Here is a 17,168-nt window from a genome sequence, read left to right on the forward strand (position 1 = left end):
CCCACATTGCAGGCACATTCATTACTATCTGAACCACCAGGGAAGCCCAAGAATACTGGAGTGGGTAGCCTATCTCTTCTCCAGGGTAACTTCTCCATCCAGCAACCAAACCCTATCTCCTGAACTGCAGGATGATTCTTTACAGCTAAGCTACTTGGGAAGCCCCTTTTTAAAACATGGTTTTTGCCAAATCAAGGACACAAAACAAACTCAAGTAAACTAAAGCTTATTGGTTCAATTATTAAATAGCATTTGTTAAATTAAAGAGGACATTAAAGTTTAGGTTATATTATCAATAACAAATTATACTTGAATGCAATATGCTTCTCTTCTTCAAAATGTAAGAAATGTAAGGTATATATTTTCCCGATTTTAAAGAACAAACCGATAAATTGGAATTTCGTGAACCATAGGTCAAATTCAGTGCTAAACAAGAATACATTCTGACTTGTCATGAATATTCATTAATTGCATCCTATACATTTCCAAAAGAGTGATAAAGGTTTATTTTAGGCAAATGATTAATTTATTTCAAAAGATTACTCAAGTTCTATAATTTAAAAGTCTTTCTTTGCTTTATAGTTCAATTCATATTTTAATAATTTAAAATCCAATTATTATTGCCAAGATATTATAGGCAATTTTACATCCCATTAACCTTGCTTTGTTTTAATTATAAAGATCCTTTGTTAGATTCCTTTAAATGATCCAGTTTATAATTTCAGCCTGTCCTAGGGAGTATTTTAATTCAGCTGCACATTCATCAATTGTTTTTGTCCTGTTAATTGTAGACAACTGCACAATTGCTTTCTCCACCTATGATTGATGAATTTTATTCACGAGTGTAGCTGTTAAGTAGGATAAACATTTATAACAATTTCCACTTAAAGATTTTTATCTTCATTCCCAGAAGGACAAATTAAAGACTGATATTTAACAACCAAGAGAAAACATTTTGTGTATGTTTCATTTTACAGTATTAGCCAATGTTATGAAAAATGTTGCATTTCCATGCAAATGTGCTAAAAGTGTATGCAAAGAATCTAATGTGTGCCTAGCACATAGTGGGCATCAAAAGTACAGGACAGATAAACAAAGCAATGTGTCTTTAACTATATCCTAACTATTTCAATAGGACAGTTTTTTGATTTGGAACGCCTAGTTCAAATTTATGAAAGAGAAAAGTCTAAATTGAAAAAGAAAGGGCCAAAGTAAAGATAGGAATCAGCAAAATATTATATGTCATAATAAAAAATAATAAAAAACGTCCATTTTTAAAGTGCCAATATTACTTGATTATAAAAAAAATGTCATATATTTCCAGCTTTCAGAGAAACTAGGCAAGATGTGAAACAATGTCAGAGGGAGATTATAAAAGGAAAGATATAAGCATCTGAATGCAGAGTTCCAAAGAATAGCAAGAAGAGATAAGAAATCCTTCTTCAGTGATCAATGCAAAGAATAGAGGAAAACAACAGAATGGGAAAGACTAGAGATCACTTCAAGAAAATTAGAGATACCAAGGGAACATTTCATGCAAAGATGGGCTCGATAAAGGACAGAAATGGTATGGACCTAACAGAAGCAGAAGATATTAAGAAGAGGTGGCAAGAATACACAGAAGAACTGTACAAAATGATCTTCATGACCCAGATAATCACAATAGTGTGATCACTCACCTAGAGCCAGACATCCTGGAATGTGAAGTCAAGTGGGCCTTAGGAAGTGCTACGAACAAAGCTAGTGGAGGTGATAGAATTCCAGTGGAGCTATTTCAAATCCTAAAAGATGATGCTGTGAAAGTGCTGCACTCAATATGCCAGCAAATTTGGAAAACTCAGCAGTGGCCACAGGACTGGAAAAGGTCAGTTTTCATTCCAATCCCAAAGAAAGGCAATGCCAAAGAATTCTTCAACTACCGCACAACTGCACTCATCTCACATGCTAGTAAAGTAATGCTCAAAATTCTCCAAGCCAGGCTTCAGCAATATGTGAACCGTGAACTCCCTGATGTTCAAACTGGTTTTAGAAAAGGCAGAGGAACGAGAGATCAAATTGTCAACATTCGCTGGATCATGGGAAAAGCAAGAGAGTCCCAGAAAAACATCTATTCCTGTTTTATTGACTATGCCAAAGCCTTTGACTACGTGGATGACAAGAAACTGTGGAAAATTCTGAAAGAGATGGGAATACCAGACCACCTGACCTGCCTCTTGAGAAATCTGTATGCAGGTCAGGAAGCAACAGTTAGAACTGGACATGGAACAACAGACTGTTTCGAACAGGAAAAGGAGTATGTCAAGGCTGTATATTGTCACCCTGTTTATTTAACTTCTATGCAGAGTACATCATGAGAAATGCTGGACTGGAAGAAACACAAGCTGGAATCAAGATTGCCGGGAGAAATATCAATAACCTCAGATATGCAGATGACACCACCCTTATGGCAGAAAGTGAAGAGGAACTAAAAAGCCTCTTGACGAAAGTGAAAGAGGAGAGTGAAAGAGTTGGCCTAAAGCTCAACATTCAGAAAACGAAGATCATGGCATCCAGTCCTATCACTTCATGGGAAGTAGATGAGGAAACAGTGGAAACAGTATGAGACTTTATTTTGGGGGGCTCTAAAATCATTGCAGATGGTGACTACAGCCATGAAATTAAAAGACGCTTACTCCTTGGAAGAAAAGTTATAACCAACATAGATAGCATATTCAAAAGCAGAGACATTACTTTGCCGACTAAAGTCCGTCTAGTCAAGGCTATGGTCTTTCCTGTGGTCATGTATGGATGTGAGAGTTGGACTGTGAAGAAGGTTGAGCACCAAAGAATTGATGCATTTGAACTGTGGTGTTGGAGAAGACTCTTGAGAGTCCCTTGGACTGCAAGGAGATCCAACCAGTCCATTCTGAAGGAGATCAGCCCTGGGATTTCTTTGGAAGGAATGATGCTAAAGCTGAAACTCCAATACTTTGGCCACCTCATGCGAAGAGTTGACCCATTGGAAAAGACTCTGATGCTGGGAGGGATTGGGGGCAGGAAGAGAAGGGGACAACAGAGGATGAGATGGCTGGATGTCATTACTGACTCGATGGACGTGAATCTGAGTGAACTCCGGGAGTTGGTGATGGACAGGGAGGCCTGGTGTGCTGTGACTCATGGGGTCGCAAAGAGTCGGACATGACTGAGCAACTGAAGTGAACTGAAACATGTTTATCAATAGGAGAACTGATATTTGAACCTTGTACAAAGAAAGTATTTTGAGACAATGCTACTGAATCGATAACTCAATAAGATGGTCAGGGGAGCCTCTCTGAGAGTATGACATTTAAGCAGATTCTCAATGATGGGAGGAATCAATCATGTGAAGATGTGGGGAAAGAAGACTCCCAGCAGAAACAGCAGTAAGAGCCTGGCCCCAGGTTTTCACTCCACACACTCTCCCTTAGCACCACATTTGCATCCTTATCCCCCACTGACCACATGCAAGCTGAGAACTCCTTAATCTAAATCTCTACATGAACTGTCTCTTTGGGCTTCCTAAGTGGCTCAATGGTAAAGAACTCACCTGCCAATGCAGGCAATGTGGGTTTGATCCCTGGGTCAGGAAGATCCTTTGGAGGATGAAATGTCAACCCACTCCAGTATTCTTGCCTGGGAAATCCATGGAAAGAAGAACCTGGTGGGCTACAGTCCATGGGGTCAGAAAAGAGTTAGACACAACTCAAGTGACTAAACAACAAGAGCTGTCTCTTTGAAACCTGACACCCAAAATCTAAGACATCAATCTAACATTTCTACTTTTACAGGTGCTACGAATTCAGAGCATGTGACTGCATGCTCAGTCGTGTCCGACTCTGTGACCTCATGGACTGTAGCCTTCTGGATCCTCTCCTCATTCCAGGCAAGCATTCTGGAGTGGGTTGACATTTCTTACTCCAGGAGAGCTTCCTGACCCAGGGATCAAAGCTTTGTCCTGCATTGGCAGTCATTGGTGGTTTAGATGCTAAGTCGTGTCCAACTCCATGACACCATGGACTGCATACTGCCAGGCTCCTCTGTCCATGGGATTCTCCAGGCAAGAATACTGGAGTGGGTTGCCATTTCCTTCTCCAGAGGATCTTCCCAACCCAGGGATTGAACCCAGTTCTCCTGTATTGCAGGCAGATTCTTTATCCACTTAGCTACAAGGGAAGCCCTAACGGATTTATTTACTTATTTATTTATTTTTACCACTAACGCCACCTGGGAAGCCCTATGAACTCAGTGTAACCAAAAATAAAAACATCTCTTACTCAACCTATGTCTCTCCTTCTGTATTGTTCTAAGTAAACTACACTTATTGTAAATTATCCAGCTCTTAAACAAGAAGGCAAAGCACTCATGATTCCTTCTGTCCTCTCTACAACTCAATCTATCAGCAGTTCTACAGATTTAATTTCTAAGTGTTCTGTTGTGTGTTGAGTTGCTCAGTCTGTCCAACCCTTTCTGACACCATGGACTGTAGCCCACCAGGCTTCTCTGTCCATGAGATGAACTCTCCAGGCAAGAATACTGGAGTGGGTTGCTAGGCCCTCCTCCAGGGGATCTTCCCAATCCAGGGATTAAAACCAGGTCTCCCCCACTGTACGTGGATTCTCTACCACCTGAGCCACCAGCTACTTCAAATTTGCCCACTTCTTCCATTCTCATAGCCACTCTTAGTTGGTTTATGACACCATTCTCTTCAACGAGATTCTGAAATTTCAGACAGCTATCTCGCTTCCAGTCTCCAGCCCCAGAAGTCCATTTGTCACTCTGCAGATTATGCCAAACTTCTTCCATCCTTTACACTCCTGCACCCTTAGCACTACTTATAAACCCCTTCGTGGTAGGACTCTTGCCATAAAGGGATGACCCTGGCCTCTCTATGGCTGGCACATAATATGTGCTGAAACAGCTGTTCGCATGACTGAGAAGAGCTCTCCAGCAACACGTCTTGCTGGCTCTCATAATAGGCTTTTGCACTACACTATTCCCTCAGTCCAGAATTTTATTTCTACTTTTTTTTTCTTTCATCTAGCCATATCCTAATCATTTCTCAGTTCTCAACTAACATGGTGCTCTGTTTACTGTACTATACCAACCAATGAGCGCTCAGTTGTGTCTGACTTTTTGCGACCCTATGGACCCTGCCAGACTCCTCTGTCCATGGGATTCTCTAGCCAAGAATACTGGAGTGAGTTGCCATTCTTTTTTGGCAATAGGGCCTCCTACTTTCACTCCTTTTATAGACTAATTTTAAGAGCAGTTTAAGGTTCACAGCAAACTTGAACAGAAGTTATAGAGATATCCCAGATGTCCTCCCCAACTTATTGTACTCTCCCTCATTATCACTAATCCCCATCAGAGTGGTTACGTTTGTTACAAATTATGAACCTACATTCATAGACTGCATTATCACCCAAAGTCTACAGTTTACATGACGATTCATGCTTTGTGTTGTATATTATAAAGGTTTGGAAAAATGCAAAATGATATGTATCCAGTATTACCGTATCATACAGGGTAGATTCATGCCCTAAAAATCCTCTGTGCTTTACCTATTCATCTCTGCTTCCCTTTAAGCCCTGGCAATCATGGATCTTTTTACTGTGTCCATAGTTTTGCCTTTTCTCATTATGTGATATAGTTAGAATTATACAGTAGCTTTTTCATATATTGGATTCTTTCATCTTGAAATATGCAATTAAAGTTCCTTTATGTCTTTTCATGGTTTGATAGCTCATTTCTGTTTAGTACTAATTAATAAATACTCCATTGTCTTGATGCATCAGATAAATAAATGTGTAGTTATTTATCTATTCACCTACTAAAGTACATTTTGGCTGTTTACAAGTTTTAGAAATTGTGAATAAAATGATTATAAACATCCACATGCAGGTTTTTGTGTGAATGTAAGTTTCTAATTCCTTTGGTTAGTACCAAGGAGCATGGCTACTGTATTGTATAGGAAGACTAAGTTTAATTTTATTAAAAATGCCAACCTGTCTTCCAAAGTGGTTGTACCATTCTGCATTTCCACCAGTGAAGAATTAGAGTTCCTGTCACTCCACAGCCTGAGCAGCACTTGGGGTCGCCAGGGTTCTGGGTTTTGGCTCTTCTAATAGGTGTGAAGTAGTATCTTACTGTTGTTTAAATTTCCATTTTTCTGATGACCTATGATGTGGAACATCTTTTCCTATGCTTATTTTCCATCTGTACATCTTTTGTTTAGGAAGTTGTTAAGGTCTTTGGCTCATCTTCTAACCAGTTTTCTTATTGCTGAGTCTTAAGAGGTCTTTGTATACTTTAGATAACAGCCTTTTATTAGATGCGTCTTTTGTAAGTATTTTCTCTCAGTCTGTGGCTGTCTTCTCATTCTCTTGATACTGTCTTTTGCAGAGCAGAAGTTCTTCATTTTAATGAAGTCCAGCTCATCAGTTCCTTCCTTCATGGATCATGCCTTTAGTTTTAGAGCTAAAAACTCATCACCAAACATGTCATCTAGATTTTCTCCTTTGTGTCTTCTATGAGTTTCATAATTTTTCATTTTACATTTAAGTCTGTGATCTACACTGAGCTAAGTTTTGTGAAGAGTATAAAGTCTGTGTCTGCATTTATTTTTGGATGTCCAGTTGTTCCAGCATCATTTGTTGGAAAGGTTATTTTTGTTTCATGGTCTTGGCTTTGCTTGGGTGCACTTTTAGAAAACCCTATCACCACCACCAACTGGAGAATGCACTCCTCCAGACTAGGTTAAGTGCTCTGCCTTCTTCTCAGAGTAGTACCTATAACATCTGACCCTATCACAGCACCCTTGTGTTATTGTATGTGCTAGTCTGTCTTGCCTCCACAATTTAGAAACATGTTTGACTCATTCACTTATCTATTCCCAGTGCCTATAGTCGTGTTTAGTATATGAAAGTGAAGTCTCTCAGTCAGGTCCGACTCTGTGACCCCGTGGACTGTAGCCTACCAGGCTCCTCTGTCCATAGGATTTTCCAGGCAAGAATACTGTATTGGGTTGCCATTTCCTTCTCCAGGAGAGCTTCCTGACCCAGGGATGGAATGCAGGTCTCCCACATTGTAGGCAGATGCTTTACCATCTGAGCCACATATAGTAGGTGCTAAATAGACATTTGCTATGTTAATATATATATGAGATGTGATTATATATTTATAGCTAGCTATATTTCACTGTTTGTTCCAAAATCATTTTTTACTAGAGAAACTATTGGTATAAAAATGGAAAAACAAATCTAAAATGGCACAAAGAATATTATGATGAGCATTTAGAGGTTTTCCTGGATTAAATTAAAAAAAAATTATAACTACTTTCTATAATTCCAACTCCTTCCCTAAATCAAAATAAATGCCAAACACTACCAATGAATAACAAAAAAGTTTCAAAAGCTAAAAATCTCTATTAGCAAAATTTTCACTCTTCTTCTTTTCCAAGAAATAACTATAATCTTAACCCTACAAACTAGAGGTTCAATTCGTTAACTCTTCAGAATTACTGATAACAGCATAATTTTTGTTTTTTACTTCACAGCTGAAATGAGTTAGCAAACCTAGCATTATGTGACATGAGAGATTTTATAACTCATATGACAATGAACTGCCTGAACAAATAATTTTTTTCTATTTTTCACTGCCTGAACATGGATAATAATTATTATCAATTATTTTCACAATAAAGTTTTATAAGAAGTAGAGTATATTACTGTGCTTAAAATGATTATGCTATAAAAGAAAACTAATATTCTCTTGTATCTTTTGCTTGGCAGTAGGGCAAATTTCATTTTAATATTTAGAGTTGTAATATTATGACTAAAAATAATTCAATCATAAAATATCTAAGTGAGAAATGCACAATAAGATGAATTATTGTAAAAACAGAGGCTATTTCTCAGAATATAAAACACTGATGAAAAAAAATACTAAATTGTATTTAACTTTTTTCAAAATAGGTAGTTATAGCATATACAACATAGGTTTCAAAGACTACCCTGTGAAATATTCTTTCATGACACCTTTTTTGATATAGATAAGTTTTATATACAGTAAAATTATTTCCTTATTAATATAATTAAATATGGTTTCAAATAAGACACAGACTATGCCAAATCTTCAGGCATTATTTTCCAAAGAATGCACTCTGTCATAGATGAAACTCAAGCTGTAAGGGATGCAAGTCTTTGGCTAATAGAAGCTGTACATGTCAGAATGTTGTCTGTTACATCTGTCTTACTATATTCATTGCCAATAAAGTATAGGAAAAATCATAATGAACGACAGTTTATCATAAAAGTGATAAATGCAATAATGAGCTCAAACATAAATCTTACCATAACATCATTTTAACAATGGTATAAACATGTTCCTAGCCAGACCATCGTAGTTCCTACATTTAACTTCTCTCACATTTTTACTGGGATCACAGAGAGCATGACACGGTCGAATGAAACTACTTCACATGAACTGAGACGGGCTGAGGGAGTAAACACTGAACATGGCTTTGAAAACAGATGGAGCAGCAGATGGGACTGCAGACTGGGTTCACTTGATCTGTGTAAAACAACTTTACTATTTGGTAAGACATGGCTCAGAACTCACAAAAATCTTACAGACTTTGTCCCTTTATTTCATACCTGCTTCCCCTCTCCCAAATGAAAATTGCTAAACATTTTAAACTTTGTTCCTTTAAGGTATAAGTACCTGTGTGATAAATCATTTAACTAAGATATATTTTGTTACATATTTTTGGAACAGATGGCAGGAAAGAGCAGTCACCCAGTGGAATAAAATGTACACTGACTAGTTGTCTAAATACTGTACAATTAATTACCTTCCTTCATTGATGAGCTCAATAAATGCAAGTCCTGCATTCTTCTGAATAGAATTTTGCCATTCCTAAAAGGAGAGAGCAGACCACGTGTAAGAAAAAAGAGCACGTAAACAAAAGTTAACATCTGGTTTAAGGATCATGTTGATGCTAATAACCTCCACGTGATATTTCTAAATCTTTCTAAAAGATTGTTAACAAATGCTATTTTCTGAGAAATGAAAACTTTAAAAGCAATCGTTTATTGCTTAGTTAAAAGGTGCTTTTGAATTCCCAGTGATACAGACTGAGATAGAAAGTGAGGTCACAAGAACAGATCCTCACTGTGACTGTAAAATGTTGCTTATTTTACACTCTTTCTATGGAATATTTAGAATATGTTTTAAAGAGCTTTTTGCTTATTAATTTATTCCAGGGACTTCAAATTTCTTGGCCTTTTTAATATAGCTGCAAAATTTAGCTTTTTATATTAAAGATTATACCCCTTTCAATGATACTACAAATAAATATTTGCCTAATAAATTTTTATTAAAAATCCTTATTGATCAGTCATGCGACCCATCTATAGAGTTTTCCTCCATGATTTTCTACTAATTAAGTGTTGGCCATGAATATGGCTTTTAGAAACAGTCTCCATGTCACTCCTTCACTCTGTTCCTGATCTTGTTCCCTTTTAAAGCTTTGAACACATGCTGGGAATAAATGTGGTCCCCCAAAGTAGGTAATTACTTTGTAAATATTCTCTGTTCTAAGTAGATCTGTGAAGAAATAAAACAAATCATGAACAAATCTGTATTTCCCCAGGAGACAGAATCAACACCTTGGAAACAGGGAGGTGATAGTCTGGGGACAGGAATGACCTAATAAAAGCCTAAATGACCCTGTTTTCAGCAAAGCCATTGTGTTTAAACGCTTCCCAGGTAACACTAGTGGTAAAGAAGCCACCTGTCAATGCAGGAAACTCAGGTTCAATTCGAGTCAGGAAGATACCCTGGAGAAGGAAATGGCAACCTACTCCAGTATTCTTGCCTGGAAAATCCTATGGACAGAGGAGCCTGGCGGGTTACAGCCCATGAGGTCGCAAAGAGTCAGACGTGACTGAGCACATTGTATTTTAGCTGCCATAATTTTATCAAAATGAAAAGATCTTTGTTGCACTGTATTGAACTTATTAAACATTTCAAATAATTTTTGTTGAAAACAATATAGGAAACACTCTTCTCTACATTTTAACAAAATGACTTATTGCTATCCTCATATATTTTGCATTAATTGAGGCACAGCATTAAGTGAAAGTCTCCAAAGAAGAATAAACAGGAAGACCTAGGATGATTCTTGGGAGCCATTCACATCTTTCAGATTAGAAAAAGAGCAGTTGAAAAGGACAAGAAAAGATCTAGCAAAATTTAAGGACAGCTGCAAAATATTAGAAAACATCCATGTACATACATTGGCTCAGGAAAATAGAAAAATACAAGACCCTTTAATCACTAACAGCATTTTTTAATAATAAGTTAAAAATATTATTGTATATAAACTGAAAAATTAAAATATAGCAAACCACAAAATATATGAAATACAAAAGTGAAACTACAAAAAGAAAAAAGACGCCATTCCAGAGGAGGGTAAGGGAAGCTCTGGTGGTGGAGCTGCATCAGAGCCAGAGGATGGCCTGAGAGCTGGTGCCAACTCAGGCTGAAGAATGGGCCCAGGAGCTGGTGCCTGAGCTGGTTCTAGCTGTGGAGAGACTCCATCTCTGGTGCTGGTACTGGATACAGCGCTGTGGTTGGCACCAGGCGTGCTGTTGACTCTAGTTCTCTCTCTGGATTTGATGCCAAACTAACTCTAGCTCAGACAGCAGTGCTAGAACTGGTTGTGAACTAGCTCCAGTTCTGGGACTGATTCTAATTCTGGCACTGGTGCCAGGCCTGGTGTGAGAATTGGTGAGAGAAATGACTCTAGACAACTATAGATCTGGAGCTGATGTCAACTCTAGAGCTGAAGCCAGAGCTGGCGATAAAAAGGAGCTGGTAAGCTAGCTGGCTCTAGATCTACAGATGGACCTACCTTTATCCCAGTGCTAGTGCAGGCACTGGTTCTAGCTCAGAGGTGCTGCTGGGACTGGTTCTAGTATTTGCTATAGCTGTGCAGCTGCTGATGGAGTTGACAGCTAATGATGGAACTACCTCTATCTCTGGAGCTGGCTCCAGTTACATAGCTGGTTCTAAGAGAGAACACAAAAAGAAAGGATCTCTATTTCTCTCCATTTTTTCCCATCCATAGGAAGGGAAACTATTTTATGTGCTCTGAGCCCAAGCAAAAAAAAAAAAAAAAATTATGAGTTTAGTCTATCTTGCTCTTTTGCCAACTCTAACTGTCCTGGTCATCCTGTCTCAGACATGCTGCTACTGCTGCTAAGTCAATTCAGTCGTGTCTGACTCTGTGCAACCCCATAGACGGCAGCCCACCAGGCTCCCCTGTCCCTGGGATTCTCCAGGCAAGAACACTGGAGTAGGTTGCCATTTCCTTCTCCAATGCATGAAAGTGAAAGTGAAAGGGAAGTCGCTCAGTCGTGTCTGACTCTTCGCGACCCCATGGACTGCAGCCCACCAGGCTCCTCTGTCCATGGGATTTTCCAGGCAAGAGTGCTGGAGTCAGGTGCCATTGCATATCAAACACTTATGTGACATAGGATTTTAAGATGACAAAAGCTAAAATGCCAATTTTCTAACACACAGTTTAAAACTTGATAACATAATAGTACTTTCCATACATCTCTGCAGGTTCACTTTTGTATATTTATATGCATATTATATGATTAGATTTTAGATATTGAATCATTGCAGGAAGAACCATATTTTATTCATCTGTGGTAACGACAGAAATAGAAAAAATAGAAGATTCAAACTGCACAGTGACTATATACAGCATTAAGGCAACAAGAGTTCAATTCTGAAGTTTAGTGATGTTGGATGGGAAACACAGAAAAAAGACCTTACATATAAAATTTATATTACTGTGTATAAAACATTATAAACATACATTTTCCAGTATCTTTTTTCTAGTTCTAGTAGTTATTTGCTTGTCAAACATGAATATTTTCTTTTCTTCCACAGAAGCCTACTGGTTACACTTTAAGGTTATATAGCTTGGGGTACAAGAGTACTTTTCCAGGCCTTGTCTTAAGTAAGGACCAAAGCAGAATTCACCTAGTGTGAAGATTTTCAAAATTTCGCATCAACTACAATAATCAATTTGGACAATTTTAATTTATTAAGTCAATTTCTTTTAACTACATTAATTAATATTTACAGGCTAAAAAAATGTTACCAGTTGTCTTTCCTTAAGAAAGTGAGCTTTTTTATTTTTCAAATTGCAGTATGAGATCAAAGTCCCAGACAGGAGACATACTAAGTCCAGGACGTACATATTCATTTATCTGATGCCTGAGAGGAAAAAACAAAACCATATAATTTAAAATTGTAAGTAATATAAGAAAATATAGTAAATACAGATTTGAAAACATAAGAGCATAGAATGCTCACGTTATGGTGGATGGCATAGGTTATAGCTTGTATCACCCCTTTATCCACTGCACCTTGGGGTGCTGCTTCAATAGAAGGCTTAGAGAAGTAACAAGACGTAAAAGTAACAATAAAACTAGATATTTTAAATGTAAGTTTTTAAGAAAATTGTTTTCTGGAATTTTGCATGAGACATTTAGTTTAATCTCTATTGTTAGGGTGAATTTTAAATATACCTCATAAAGGAATGTGGATATTTCTTCACTTTAAAAAACGGTAAATGAGAGAGAGAAAAAGGAAAAACAAAATATTCCTCACAAAATAAAGTATATTCTCTCAGAAAATGTCAAGATCGAATATAGTTTGTTTGTTTGTTTTTAAATTTATTTGGCTGTATTGGATCTTAGCTGCGGCATGGAGGATCTTCGATCTTCGTTGCAGGATACAGGTCTTTAGTTGCAGCATGTGAGATATTTAGTTTCAGCATGTGGGATCTAGTTCCCTGACCAGAGATCAAACCCAGGCCTTCTGCATTGGGAGCGTGGAGTCTTAGCCACTGGACCACCAGGGAAGTCCCTTGAACGCAGGTTTTAAGCTTGTTTAATGACTCCTGAAGTCACAGTAGTGCTAGTAGTGAAGTGAAAGTTGCTTAGTCGTGTCTGATTCTTTGCAAGCCCATGAACTGTACAGTCCATGGAATTCTCCAGGCCAGAATACTGGAGTGGGTAGCCTTTCCCTTCTTCAGAGGATGGATCTTTCTGACCCACGGATCAAACCCAGGTCTCCTGCATTGCAGGTGGATTCTTTACCAGCTGAGCCACAACAAATAATCAATTTTGAGGGCATCTTTAGTTGAAAACTCTAAACTCCTTGAATTGTTGGCAAAATATGGTATACAGTATTTGGGGGTAAACAAGAATGTGTAAGTGAAAAGAAAAAAAAATGAAATGTGAGGTAAAAAGTAACCCATAGGAAAAGTGTAACAAACAGCATATTCTCTATCCTGTAAATGAGTCTTTAGATTTTACTCCTATGAAAAAGCGCAATACTATAACAATAATTTATGTTGGCAAAGCAAATATCAAAGTGTGTAAAGAAATAATAATTTTAAAACTTAGGAAATGAGAAATGGATCAAGCCTACATCATCATTTTCTCAACACTTAATATTACTTTTATTACTCATGGAACATTCCCTCTGAAATATAATTATCTATAATTTGTAGTGATATCTCACACATATGTGTCCCTTCTAAATCATAAACTCATTTATAAAAAGAAAGATCTTATTTTATCCAACTATGAATATATAGTAAGTAGCAAGTGACTGGCATACTATACATACTCAATGTATTTCTGTTGTTGAATTTATTTCTCTAAAATCTATGGTATCACAAATCTATGAGTTCTCAATTCTGACTGAACAAACAAACAAACAAAAAATCAACAGGACTGTCGCTAAAGAGCACCAGTCATATCAGAATAGTCTCTGAAGATATGCCCAGGCATCAGTGTTATTATATTTTAAAGCTTCCCAAGTGATTGTGATGTGAATTCAGTGCTGAGAACTATTGACTAAAGTCATTCTTCCCTCTCAACAAGACTGCACACACACAAACCTCAAAGTTCCTAACTCACTAGCATGGAGTGATTTAGTTATTATAAAGTGATGTGTATATTTCCTTTCAAGTTGTTCAATTATTTAAATTCCTTCTACTTATTTGTAAAGTAGTATATTATTGCATCATAATCACATCATAATTATTGAAGTGTCCACATCCCTTATTACTATAGCCCTTTTTAGCTCTCAGACAGTACTTCACTCCCATAATATGGTATTTGTGTAAGACTGAAAGTGTTACCTTATAATGAACATGTAAAGAATGAGTAATGAATGAGGTTAGGCAGTGATTCTATTCCTTTACACTGATACAGATTTGTTCCTGCATTTCAAAGCGTATTTCTTAAATGCATATTACCGTGTAACTGATTCTAGAAGTTTTGAAAGAATTATTAGGGAGGACCTCCCTGGCGGTCCCATGGTTAATACTCCATGCTTTCAATATAGGTTAAGGGGGTTTGATCCCTGGTCAGGGAACAAAGATCCCACATGCCACCTTGCACAGCCAAAATTAAAAAATAAAAATTAAGTAAAATACTGAAAGAGGAGATTATCAAGAGCTTTGTGACAAGCAAAGTACACAACATATAAAGTACACTGAGAGTTAAGAAACAGGATATAGCTGGGCAAGGAAAGGACACTTTAATCACTATCTCAAAACAAAGTAAATGAATACATGAAAATGTATACAAAAGGATAATAACAATAATTCATTGTCATCTCAACAAAGTCAATTTCTTGGCAATGACAGGAAAAAAGTATACTCAAAAATCTTAGCTACAAATCATTCCAAAGTCTTCTGCCATTTGAGAAAACATACACTCACTCACTTGCTCCTCTACTGAAGAAAATGAGCAGCCATAAGAAAAGGTGCAAATTAAACGTAGGCATCAAATTTTTATCCTCGTGGGGGAAACATACTAAACTGGGTTTGAATGTGTGTTGAGAGCTGTCAAGCATAGACAGGTTTGTCACAATTTTTTAACTCTTCTCCATGGATGCATAACATTTCCTCAAGATGAAGGACTTTTTCAGAGATTTGGATATCAAGTTAAGGATCCTTTGAAACTAAACACTTTGAAGACAAATAGGTTCCAGAAGGATGACAATGAAATCCCCATGTTCTCTTCACAATCACTTTATGGCTGTGTTAGATAACACAGTAGAAATATCGGACCCTGCACATAATTTTTCCCCCACCAGTGTTTTCTCCTCTGTATCAATTCAGTGCACATTTTCCATTGCCTTCTGTTTTGTATATAATTAAGTTAACCAAGTTAATGTCCTTAAGAGACTTAATTCATTTCAAATTATTTGAAAATAAGGGAAATATTTCAAGGTAAAAATGGGAGGTTAAACTGAAATCTTGTCTTTTGGAACTCTAGAATCAGTTTTTACTTCCTAGATCTTTAATGCCTATTTATCATTAGTTGCCAATAAAAGAAATAGGTATGTTCCTCAAAACAACTTTATAACAAATGTTCATTATAACTGGCATGCTTATAAACTCTGTTCAATAAGAAAAGTTGTTAAGTACAAGGACCGAAGAAAAAAAAATACTATGCAGAGAGAAAAACAGAGATGAGTAATGTTTTCAATGGATGCAGAATAATTAATGGAAAAATAAGCAAGTACTCAAAGTATAGATTAAAAAAAAATTTTTCATTGCTTATTTTTATGAACAGTTTACAGAAAGCATTGTAGGAAAACCTGAAAGTAAGAAATGAATAATCAATGATTAGTACAAAGAGATTATTGATATGAAGGTCAGTAACAGAAAAATCATTAGGCAACATGGAAATATATCTAGTTGATCACTAAAAGAAGAGTTGGTGTATTGTACAAAGATAATGAGGTTACGAAGGATCTCAGTAGATTGCTGAATTGTGTAGTAAAATTAATACAACTTTTAATAATAAATAATCATGAATATATATATACATATTATGTTTGTATTCATAATGAAAAATAATCTAGTTTGGTTTACAATATATATTTTTAAACAGCATTTTCTATATCTGTGAACATATACAACATACAAGCAAATTTATATTCAGCTAAACTTGAGAGGATACTCCTTCTATACTACCTGCTACCAGAAATGATCAGAAGAAATAAAGGAAATGCCAACTTTATTAAATGAGAAAATGTTTCATATTTTAAGATTTACATAGGTAGGAAAAGAGTAAAAGCTAGAATAGGGTTTTAGAATGTAGTTTTGAAGAAAAAGAACTTTTAAAACTTAAAACCAATAAAACAAAATCCTACTGGTCTATAGTCAATGAAACAACAAGGAATGTCTTTCTCTAACATCAATGATTTATGATAAAAAAGATAATTTACATTTAACAGAAACTTAAGAGTGAAGTCTTGACTGATATACTATTTTATCTTAGATTATATAATACTGTTCATACCACTTAATGATCATCTTTGAATGTTGTGTTTTTCTAGAGCTAAGAATAGGTGTATCAGCAGAGTGATCCTGAAAACTTGATAACTTGAGATAGTTGGCCAGAAAAAAGAGAAAAAATAAGATAAATTAAGAGCTCTAGACTGTATGGGACTATCATAAAAGTGCTGGGTATTATTAAACTATGATGCAAGTTTAGCTTTTCAAATATGTTTACAGATAAACCAAAGATAAAATAGAAATTTAATGTTTCTGAAGATGTACTTTGTGGCTACCTTCTATACTTATATAGAAGCAAGAAACCATTGTGAAAATTTCCTTATTTTCAACAACAAATAGGGAAGCAACCATTCAGGATTGACCTGTTGATGCTTCGTTGTCTGCTTGGCTTATTCACTCCCATATAGCACACACTATCTCAATTCACACCTTGGCAAAATAATAAATTACCTCATTTATTTATATACATATATAACTTAATTATATACAAATTATACCTCAAAATACCCCATAGCCATTATCTATGCTGCCATTTAAAAACAGAAGGAAGTTCTAGTATTAAACCTGGAATGTTAAATCCCTGTTTGTGCTTTATTACCATGAAGCAAAGTTATGTACAGTTACAGTAGAATATTTTATATTTATTTATGAATAATAATGCAATTATAGGTGGATAAGCCATTAGAATTTTAGTGTTACACAGAAACTGATGTACTGTCTATCCTTTTTACCCAGAACAAGAATC

At 36.3% G+C, this 17,168-nt stretch overlaps 1 protein-coding gene across 8 annotated transcripts in view; it reads right to left on the reverse strand.

Moving 5' to 3' along the window:
- Window positions 1-17,168, reverse strand: part of NBEA (neurobeachin) — a 672,618-nt gene that overhangs the window by 344,493 nt on the left and 310,957 nt on the right. For all 8 annotated transcript variants that reach the window (XM_040267082.1, XM_040267084.1, XM_040267081.1 and 5 more), the window contains one exon: window positions 8,870-8,934. In XM_040267082.1, coding sequence (XP_040123016.1) covers window positions 8,870-8,934 — 65 coding nt within the window. The remainder of the gene's footprint in view (window positions 1-8,869; window positions 8,935-17,168) is intronic.

Source organism: Oryx dammah, unplaced genomic scaffold, assembly GCF_014754425.2.
Source record: "Oryx dammah isolate SB20612 unplaced genomic scaffold, SCBI_Odam_1.1 HiC_scaffold_24, whole genome shotgun sequence".
Taxonomy (NCBI): Eukaryota; Metazoa; Chordata; class Mammalia; order Artiodactyla; family Bovidae; genus Oryx; species Oryx dammah.